Genomic DNA, 11015 nt, shown 5'->3' with positions numbered 1-11015 from the left:
AATGGCAACAGAAAGTAGGACAAAGCTATCGATTTCTGTAGCAAGCAGGACGTAATTATTTAGAATAGAAGTAATAGTAGTATTGTTATCAAAGCCTTATAAAACATCTATGTTTGTCTATCAAAGACTCGATTCAACAAATAGCAAAACGCTTCATTTTATTCTATAAAAATTCTGACTATAATTTATACTGCAATACAACGAAGGCAAGTTTGATAATAAGTTATGCTTTATTATAGCAGTAACATTTCTGTATACACTAACAATTGCACCTATTTCATTATCAAAAGTACGTGCACAATTTATACCAATGCATGACTGACCAAACATTTGCTCATATTTCGATAGACCTTGATGCTCTGAACATTTTCAATGGCATACAAAAATTCATGTTTTTATCCCACATCCTTTTGCATCATTTTATGTGTGGTCGATACAATTGCGGCATGAAATGGAAGCGGGCAATGAGTTTTATTGATCGTGTACGGTTAAGCTTAATCTCCCGTTCTGCAGTATCAATGAAGCAAATATCAGACTTCATTTATATCTCTTTCCCATTTTACCATCCATTCACATTTCTGTAAGGGAAACGTTGTTTTTGTTTTTCAAAAGGATTATTATTGTAATAGAGGTTTTAAAATATCTTCTCATTAATAATGTAGACAATCTGATAAAGAGGAAATGGAAAAATTGCAAAGCAACAAATCCCGTGGCTAGGTTCAATTTGAAAAAAAAGTCTGAAAATATATGTATTAGTATTTTTTGTTCCTAAATTAAATAAAAAAAATAACTTTGTTAGGAATTGATATATCCCTATTCTGACCTTTTATTTGAATTACAATTCATTTAACCACTTATATTGACATGGGTTCTTTTGTTAACAAATACGTTGTTGACATTCCTATTGTAATGCTTATTGATAATTTGAATTAGACAGGTCAGGATCATTACAGGGATCTATCAATGGATGTTTTAAACGTATAATAACTTTAGTAATTAACATTTGAAGGGGAATAAAACATTATTTTTGCAATTATAGATAACACACTGTTGGTTTAAAACGTCCATTTATTATAATATTGTGAAGTAACAATCGTCATGTAATTATAACATTGTAATATTCATTTAAAAGTTCAGCTTGTATGTATGTTTGTTTGTTTGGGCGTCCGTACAACTTGACCATCACCGATGTATGTTCGAATCACGTCAGAGACATGTTTATTTCGTGTGATAAAGCTATCCAGCTAGCTTACTGAACGTCGGTTGTTCTACTCAAGTGATGCACATTCGTGTCTGAAATAATACACGGAGGGGTACCTGAGGTCTTCCTCAACGAGTAAAACTGCAAAGTCGCTTAAACCCCCACTGCATATGCGACGTAAAACCAAACAACACAGCTAGCATGTTAACTAATCTCAATTCTGCACTTGTTGTATCATACATCATATAATACCTACTTCACGTGAAGATGCCAATCCTTTCATCAAACATTTGTCAATAGATATCATATAATTGAGGTAGACATTTATCATATTTCATGGCTGCCTTGATGTCAAAAAGATTAAACATTTCAATCATACAGACACAAGAAACACATTTGTAGACATGTTTTCCTACCCTATGTAATGAAAATGTCAAATTAACATGGATGTATGGAAGAGTCAAGAGGAATATTGGTTACAAAAAATGTATGTACAATGTATGTCAACACTAGACATCGAAACACCACACACTCTTTGCTCTTCATACTTAAACAGACGCTCGCCCTACATTCTTTGTACTTATCCAGTATTTCATTATTATCTAATATTCACTCTAGTTTAATAGCGTTAATGTTTAGAATCTCGATTTGACTAAAATGGCTGAGGGATTGCCGTTAATGGTTCATGCAATAGAATTGCTGTCACCGTTTATCCCTGCGTGATCGTAAAAAGCGACTAAATTGATTTGTATCAATGGAGTCTTTGCATCTCAAAGCTTCCGCAGGTTGTATGGTTTTGACCCACTGGTGTTGCTTTGAAGTTTGTAACACCCAAGGTTAGCCAAAATCATATTTACTGTTCGGCCTAAACTGTGTTGGTGCGCCGAAAAACCATCAAACCAACCAAAAAACAAAACCATAAAAAACAATAAAAAAACAAACAAACAATACTTTGACCAAGTCAGTGAAAGCTTTTTCTTATTTATTACATTTGGTAATCCCTACAATCAACTAGTTCTTTCATTTCAATGAAATATTCTTAAAACTTTTGCAAAGATGTTGCCTCTACATCAATAACACCAAAGATTCTAAGAAATTAATCTTAAAAAGCAAATATTTATGTCTTTCTCGATATCATATATGTAGACCATAGCAAAAATAGATTAGATGTAGCAAATGCGTCCATTTCTAAGACACAATTAAAATAAAATAACATGTCCTTCAAATCAATACAAGCTGTGATGAGAATTCTAATAAAACACGCCATACTGTTTAGGTGATTAATTCATTTTAAATTTTTGCTAAAAATGATAAGGCACAATACTGACAATAAATGAAACTGGACATAGATTAAGATGGGCACATTTATCAGTGTGACATTAAGAAAGTATGATTTTTTTAGGGCAAAGTTAAAGGAACACACTGACGTCAAAAAACATAGATTTGTTTTAGATAAATAAACATTTATTAATTTGTTTTAGATATATTGAGTGCGACACTTGAAACATAAATATGTGCAAAAGATAATAAAGAAATATACTCAGAAATTATTTAAAAATCGTATCTTTATGCTATTTTTAGCCCTATTTTGGGTAATATTTCATAATACGAATAATTTTATTCTAAAAAAAAAAATCGGGAGTTAGCCATACAACAATGAAACATTTATCTCGAAAAATTAGTTCCATTCCTGTCATGTCTGAAGATCTCAGTGGAGTCCCTATAAGGGAACGAAATATCTTTTGCAGTGATATATCGCTAATTCAAAATTTTAATTATCTTTCTAGTTCTTTACATCTATTGAATGTATCAATAAACTACATTAATCTTTTCAGGAACATGCATGTGTGACGTTTGTATCGTTACAATTAAATGATTGTGAATCAGTTTCACAAACACTGTTATTGTTCGAAGACGTATTTGTAATGAAGAACAATAAGCACTTAATAAATTTCAATTAATACATTTTACTTTGTTAGCCATAAGCATTAACCAAAAACTATATATTGTTACTAAAATTGTTGACATATGTCTTCAAAAACATACATTTGCTAACAGTTCATAATTTAATTACATTTCCATTTTTTTGCATTTCCTTTTAGACTATGAATCAGCTATGTACTATCTATATCATAGTATTATATCTACTAATCACACTCTTGTTTGACTTAAAATCATGTCGAAACTATTACGCGAAGAAGACTTTAGTCGAGGAAGTGTTGTTATATTTTTCTGGTCCTTCGGAATCATTGAAAATTAAGTAACGCTCAAGCCGGTGCTAGCGAGCGTGAGGGATGTTGCACGTTTTCAATACCCTCATATAAAGACTCAATCAAACCTAATCTGCAATTTTCATTTTAATTTTGCTGATTTTAATCCTTCCGAGGGACCCCTTTTTGCCAGATATTTAGGTGCCCTTCCGGACATCAGTTTTGTTATAGCGGGTTCCTTTAAAGAATCACAGATTTCCAGTAAGCCAGCTGTGTAACTTCCTACAATGAACGTTTTCCAAGTTCCTGGTTGAATTTGACCCAATAACAGTTACATGACAATTGAACAGAGATGCACCAAAATAATTTTTAGACATTTTATATGAAAGTGATATGATAAAAACAAGTATATTAAAAATGTAGCAAGTGTATTATATACTTACAGCTGTGTACTTCATAATAAAATACATAAAATATATGTAACAGATGTCCCTCATAAACTTATGTTATGATGTTAGGAAATGATTTGTTTTAAACTTTCATTATATGAAAATACAAAATATGATAAACAAGATCAACAAGGAAAGGCGGCGTTCAATGAACGCAACCCCCACATGACCCAGCAACAAGAACCAATGGCAAGGAGCCCAGGGGGACCCCAAACAAAAACAAACCAATTAAAATATGTTTTACTTTCCTTACAAAACATTGAGATCTTTCAAAAAATGTTTTAGTTTCAGTACAATAAGAACAATAAAAATCAGTTTACTTTCTGTACTTAAAGTAACAAATGAAAAATTGTTTTTCTTTTTCACGCCCGTTTAACTCACAACGAGTGTAAAATGTCCATCGGTTAAAATGTTGTGAGCAACTTCCGTTCCTCGTTGTGAGCACCCGTCTAGGACGTTTGACACGATAAACAAGGTGAGTTTTTGGGTAAGCTAATTTTATAGTGTGTTTAACTGAAAAGAATGTTTTGCAAGAGACATGACCAAAACTTTTCTTTGATTTTTATGCATCACTGATAGTTTTTCTAGTAGTTCTAATCTTTTTCAGACCAGGGCAAGTACATACTTGATGCCTCGCTTCGGTCTCTCCTTGAACGACCCCATGTCCAATCACTGAAAAGAATAGTACTGCAGTTGGAAGGCCTTGTCCAAAGAGGTGTTGTGCCTAAATATGAATTAAATTGATATACTAATAAGGACATTATGGCCAATCATAAATGTTTTTGGACAATTTTACCTTCAAGGTAAAGGCCATTCAGGGGTCAAGGAAAAAATACAGGTCTGTAGGAAGGTCTTGTGCTAAGGGATGTTGTGTTCAAATATGAATCAAATTCGTTTACTAATGAGGAAGTTATGGCCAATGTTAAAGTTTTCGGACGGATTGACGGACTGACGGACGGACAGTTCAAAACTAATATGCCTCCCTTTGGAATATGCACAACGTCTTGCAAAGAAATGCTACTGTGCAAAAACGTTTTAATTGCTTTGGTAGATTGAAAATTGTATTTTCACCATCTTTTGTTTGTTTTGTGTTTTACGTCACATCGACACAGTATAGGTCATATCGCGACGTTCCAGCTTTACTGGTGGAGGAAGACCTCAGGTGCCCTTCCGTGCATTATTTCAGGCACGAACGGGTACCTGAGTAGAACCACCGACGTTCCGTAAGCTAGCTGGATAGCTTCCTCACATGAAAGAATCCAAAGTCCCTGTCGGGATTCGAACCCAAAGAGGTGAGGGGCAAGTTGTTTGAAGTCAACGACCTTAACCACTCAGCCACGGACGCCCCCTTTTTCACCATCTGAATAACATATTAAAACCAGACACGCACTGCGCTTGTCTTGCTCACAACGAGGTTATGATGCTCACAACGAGGATTAAAGCAAAAAAGGGTATATCTTCGTTTCTATGAAGACTTTCATGTAATAATTTACGCTGAAGTCTTGTGGGCATCTGTTTTAGGTTAGAATGCACAAAACCTCACCAAAATTGACGTTTTTCAATGTTAAATTTGGTCCAGAGAGAAGTTGTCTCCAGTTTTCTAGCTACCCCGAGTGACTGCGTCGCACGGTATTTCCATCAAATTGTCGACCAACAGGTAATATCTTTACATGTGCATACTTGGAAAACACATCGCTAGCTAACTGCATTCCGATATTTTTACATAAATGTCTGTAATCTTCAAAAATTATGAAAAACTCACCTTGTTTATCGTGTCACACGTCCTAGATGGGTGCTCACAACGAGGAACGGAAGTTGCTCACAACAATACAAAAACGGATCTTATGTTAATTCACGTTTGTCTGGATTATGCTATCATGAATGTTCTTGTATTTAAAACAATCCCAACATCACATATCAAAATGTACATGTCCGGTATTTGAATTCGATTGAAACTGACCTACTTAAAGACCACTTTATTAATTCTTTCAACAAATAGATTGGATAACGGACGATCGGAAAACATGTCTGTGTAATGCTTTCACTGTTGTTTTTTTTTCTAGTTTTTTCAGTTTGTTTATATCTTTAATGGCAAGGCAAGAAAAGAAGGGTATTTGTTGAATTACCTGTAATCGTCCTTTTCTTTCTATTATTATAAATTATTATGTATATGTTACAGCATCGCCGGAACCAATGGGAATTCAACTACTGTTTCCGTTGAACTACATTCGATTGAAGTGTATACCTATCGAGTACGCATGCGTTACCGGAGATGACGTTACAGTTGCTTATTAATACTCTACTAAGATGGTTTTCATATTTTGAAATATTTTTATTGTGAAACAGATTACAGATACATGTTATTAAGTATTAATAATATCAGCAAAATAAAAGCTTTGATGAATAACAGAGTTCTCTCTCTCTCTCTTGGGAGGACGACCAAAAACTGTTTTCATGCTAAAAGTCATTAGATGCTATTGACCTCATTTACGCCGTGTTGTTATATCGAGAAAATTATTAGCTCATGCCAGTAAATTGGCAAGGGACTGTTTCGTAATAATATGTGTGTCCATGTTAATGGTTTATCTATGATTTATATACATTAGTTTTACATTCGTATATTTATAGGTTTCCTGAAGTTTGCAATATAACTGGTTCGTTTTCCAACTTTATTGCAATTTATTCCTCAGGAGTCTATCAGACTAAATATGCGAGGCGTTTGTTTGTTCTTAAATATAATACATATTAAGATATTATTGATCAATATGTTTTTAGTATAAAACCTAAATTGAAATTCCACTTCGCTGTTTTCTTTGTTGGATACAGTAAGGGAGACAATATGTAGATATATAAATGTAGGAACAATCAATATTCCTATACAGTAAACTGGACAATATATGTACTAAAATTGAATAGTTTGGATGAATATTTAAAAAGAGAAGTAAACGAAAATATCAACATTACATACTCTCAGACATGCCATGTATTAAAACTTTAATATCCTTATTTGTACGCCTGGAAAATGTTACACGTTATCATTTCCATTTCGTTTATAAATGACATATATAGAGAATAACAGGTTACTGTCTTTTGAGAAAGGGTTTCTCAGACGAGGTTAGATATGGTCCTGGAAGGGGCGAGGCTTGCCGAGCCCCTTCCGGACCATATCTAGCCGAGTCTGAGAAATCCCTTTCTCAAAAGACAGTAACCTGTTATTCTTTTTATCATGCCACTATTATGATTTTGTATCTTATTTTTTTAATTCGGGGCGCTAATTTCTGAAAATACGGTAACCACTTTGTCAGGAGGGTTATACGCCAAAAAAGTAGTCCGAGGGTTTTTACCAATAATTTTATAACACAACACAATTTTGGGTACAATTTGCTTTAACAATTTATTTACTGTGTATTATCATAAATATTTAGCAAAGTCAATTAAACAATACCAACAATAAACATCATCAGTGCTGATCTGGCGTAGGAACATATTACCATTTCAACAAATTTAGCAAATGGCCGCCGGCTGAAACAGACATAAACTGGAGAATTTAATTGCGCTTTAACAGGATAACAGGTGTGATTTTTAAAGCTATTAAGGAGATTAACACAAAAAGAACAATGTTTTACAAACTGTTAGCCAGAAATTAACAGTTTAACAGTTAACATAACGGATTTGGACGAAGGAGTCTCGGTCACATGTTCAGCTGTTCAGCGGAAATATTTTAAAACTGTTCAATTACGACTGCTACTGTCTTGATCGTTCCTTGGAGGCATGCTGTACATATTAAAATTCTGTATATGGACAGTAGCACCAAAAAACATTGACTGCACATGACCTGGAGCATTTCCAGCCTGAGTGAAATGGGTGGGGTAATTAACAGTTGGAACATTGACTACCTGAGACTGAGTGTTTGGAGCAGAGACAGGAGGTTCGATTTGTGTAGATGGCAAAACAGACAGCGGAGACTGCATTGGGACAGAAGTGCTATTGTCAAGGTAAGAAGCATTTGTACATGTTGCAGATTTATTTGTATTAATTGATCTCACTGAAGTGGCAGATCTGCTTAAGATATTAGAGCAAGTTTTTTGCTTTTTCAAAGACATATTGCTGTAATTGATTATGCTTTGTACACATTCATGCCCAGTGATCTGCATAATATCAGTAGGTGCCTGGTCCGAATCCCTGAGCTTTTGTATGGTGTGTTTTCTGGCAGAATGGTTGGTAAGGTGCCGTGTAATGCCTGATTTTACAGTCATTGTTTTCATTAGTGTGCCAATTTTTTTTATTCCAATCCGCTGTTTTAAAAACCATTGGTCAAATTCTGTAGGTGGGGTTGTTCTTGGTGCCAAATAAAATGGGTCCGAATCCCGACTGAATCCATGTGGACGCTTGGCTGCATAGTATCTGTAGGCAGATACCGGATCCCGCTCATCTCCACTAGACCACATACGTGGAGGAACCTTCCTAGAACCACCACTGTCTCCAGTGCGTGTTTTAGTCTGGCGCTCTGTAAGTTCCAGAAACTCAGTGCCCTCCGCATCGATCTTTACTTGTACGTCGCCCCAACTGAAAACAATATTTTTATATGTACAATTTTTAATATAAATATTTACATGTTAATTTATGCTTTTTTTTTTTTTTTAGTTTTAAGTATGCAACTAAAATTATAAATTTATTCCAATTTCAGGTTGTGAAACGGTGAAGCTCGGCCACATGAAATTTCATTTTGAATGGCATTCTGAACATCCTTAAAGTTTACGTTCCAGAAAAACGTTACTAGAAGATTTTGAGATAAGTGATTTTGAAATAAAAAAGTTTTTTTGGATTTTAATTTTTTAGGTTTAATAATCTGACTGATTAACTGTCTTTTAATTAATAGAGATGACATTTAAATTTACCATAAGTGATAGTGTTCTTCTACACTTCTCATGCCGAAATGTATGGTAAATGTTAACCACAAAGTGTTGATGATAGACTGTGGTGAAGAAAGACCTAGTTGGCCGGTATCATAAAGCCTGTCAATCTCTTCATCTGTTATTGGTTGGGCAGCATTTTCTTTGTTGCCTTTACCTGATTTTTTCAGATTTTTTGTTTTTGCCTGAAATTTACATGCTAATCATTTTGTTGTTTGAAAAATAGCTGATTTATATCATGATTATTTGTAGAAAATTAAGATCATTTAAAATTAAAAAGCAAAAATTCATTACAGGCAAATTTTTTTTTTTAATTATAAGCGAAACAAGTCCGGGGGGGGGGGAATTAAACATCTAGTTTATAATGATGAAATACATGTATCTTGAAATTCAGTTTTTTGCTGGATTTATTTAATTTCCAAAAGATTATTGAATAGACGTAATAAATTGTAATTACCGATTTAGTCTGATTTGTTAGGGGAAATCCTTGTCTTGAACTTTTGGCTATGGTAAATTGGTACCCATTTTCCTGGAGAACTCTGTCAAATGTAGATATGTACCCTCGTAAACTACTCGGCTCGTAGTCTGTTCCATCTTCTTTCTTAATGGAGAGAAGGAACATGGCAAGAAGCTCATCCAGCTCCGTCATTGGGATGGAATGGAAATCTCGTGTTTCGTTTTTTAGTTTGAGAAAAGTTTTTAGCCTGTTTATATGTTGGTTAGTTTTACGTTTTGTATGCTGATTTTTTTCCGACTCGTTAAATGCCTTTACAGAGTCCATATCAACCATTATAAAGCCTTTGTTCATATTTTCAGAGGCAACATCAGTAAGGACAGGCACAGCACTGTGATTTTCATCAACTTGAGGATATTGATCAGATGCTGCTTGAGAACATTGAGCAGCAGTTTCAGGAATTTGAAGACATTCAGTTGAAACAGGAGTCTTCGAATACTCGGACAGCTGAGAATCAGTCAATAACTTTGTAACATTGTATTGTTTTTCTTCATCAAATTCCTCATCAAAGATTGATGGATCAATACCAGTATTGACTTCAAATTCATTCTTGTCATAAATTTCTTCAATATTCATCATTTGAACTTCCAACAAATCATCCCAGTGCACATTGAACGTTGCCATAAAGTTGAAGGATTGTCAAATTAAGATTAAAAAGTGCTTATTTGTATTATTTATAATTATCTTTGTGAAACTTGAGAATGATGTAAATATAATTAATGTTTTTTTCCTGTCCTTACTCTGATTTTGTTACTAAGAATTCATCTTTTTTTTTTAATTATTTAATATTATTAATGTTGTTGTTGTTGTTGTTTTAGATGTCTAAGAGCAGAAGATGTTTTTTAAAGATGTAAGCATCTTAATAAGAATTTGTGTAAATATACCTTTAATTAAAATTAAATCATTTAAAAATCATTATTTATTTTTGTAACATTTTTTTTTTAATAAATATGTTTTATTTAGGCTGTTTTATCTTTTTATTTTTTGCAATGCTTTAAGCTGTTTACATTGTGAAAGTAGTCCGGCAAAAAGTGGGAGGTGCTTGAAAAATCTGATATCCTCTGACTTTTCCATAGGTTTAAGCATGGAAAAGTGTTCTCAAGTCACTGACTGAGAAAGGTTGATGTTCTCAGACAGGCTTTATCAGGCAGTTGTCATAGTAATGGCATGATAAAAACCATGATATATCTTATTATAAATAGTATTCATGTTCTCTACACTAAATAACTTGATACTTTGTTTACATGTTCTATATGTTATATAAATACATTATATAAAGGTAATGAGTATGAATATAACACAAACATATATTTGTTACAATATTGATTTAACGTTACATGCTAGGGCTGTATAAGAAAATACAATATAATGCACATATCTTATGTGCACGACATCTGCATTTCTTAATTCAAATTTTCACCTTTTTCATGTTTAAATGTAGAATTCTGTTTAAGCCGGTCCTAGAGGGCGTGGACGTTACGTTCATGAACAGGCTGTCTCAAACCGAGCGTGCGATATTTTCAATTTTGTCGTGTTGGGCATTCTTTACGGTTTCTTTTTTTTTCTCTATTTTATTTGTAGTATAAATGTATCTTTGAGGTTGTTTAAGTTATCAGACATTTATAAAGATTTATAAACTATAAATGGTTAAAATCTGAAAAGTAAATCGTTGACCAAAAACATTGCTTTTAACCAAGTATCGACTTTGATCATCTGAGAAAAATACGA

General features: G+C 33.5%; 1 protein-coding gene across 1 annotated transcript; it reads right to left on the bottom strand.

Annotated features, from left to right (window-relative positions):
- Nucleotides 1-7285: 7285 nt before the first annotated feature.
- LOC132732345 (uncharacterized protein KIAA1958-like) lies at nucleotides 7286-9911 on the bottom strand. The gene is made up of 3 exons (XM_060718751.1): nucleotides 9231-9911; nucleotides 8759-8958; nucleotides 7286-8426 (listed from the first exon to the last, which is right to left on the bottom strand). The coding sequence occupies exons 1-3, from the start codon at nucleotides 9909-9911 to the stop codon at nucleotides 7592-7594; spliced, it is 1716 nt and encodes a 571-aa protein (XP_060574734.1). The 3' UTR covers nucleotides 7286-7591.
- Nucleotides 9912-11015: the final 1104 nt, after the last annotated feature.

This window comes from Ruditapes philippinarum, unplaced genomic scaffold (assembly GCF_026571515.1).
Source record: "Ruditapes philippinarum isolate M1 unplaced genomic scaffold, ASM2657151v2 ctg1551_1_1_1_1, whole genome shotgun sequence".
Classification (NCBI taxonomy): domain Eukaryota; kingdom Metazoa; phylum Mollusca; class Bivalvia; order Venerida; family Veneridae; genus Ruditapes; species Ruditapes philippinarum.
The sequence above is the reverse complement of the archived record's forward strand: the minus strand, read 5'-3'. Positions and strand labels throughout refer to the sequence as shown.

Coding starts and splice junctions, on each gene's coding strand:
- LOC132732345 (XM_060718751.1), bottom strand. CDS start 9,911: ATGGCAACGTTCAATGTGCACTGGGATGATTTGTTGGAAGTTCAAATG. Junction 8,959..9,230: donor TAACAAATCAGACTAAATCG/GTAATTACAATT, acceptor TGTAAATTTCAG/GCAAAAACAAAAAATCTGAA. Junction 8,427..8,758: donor GAAGAACACTATCACTTATG/GTAAATTTAAAT, acceptor TATTGTTTTCAG/TTGGGGCGACGTACAAGTAA.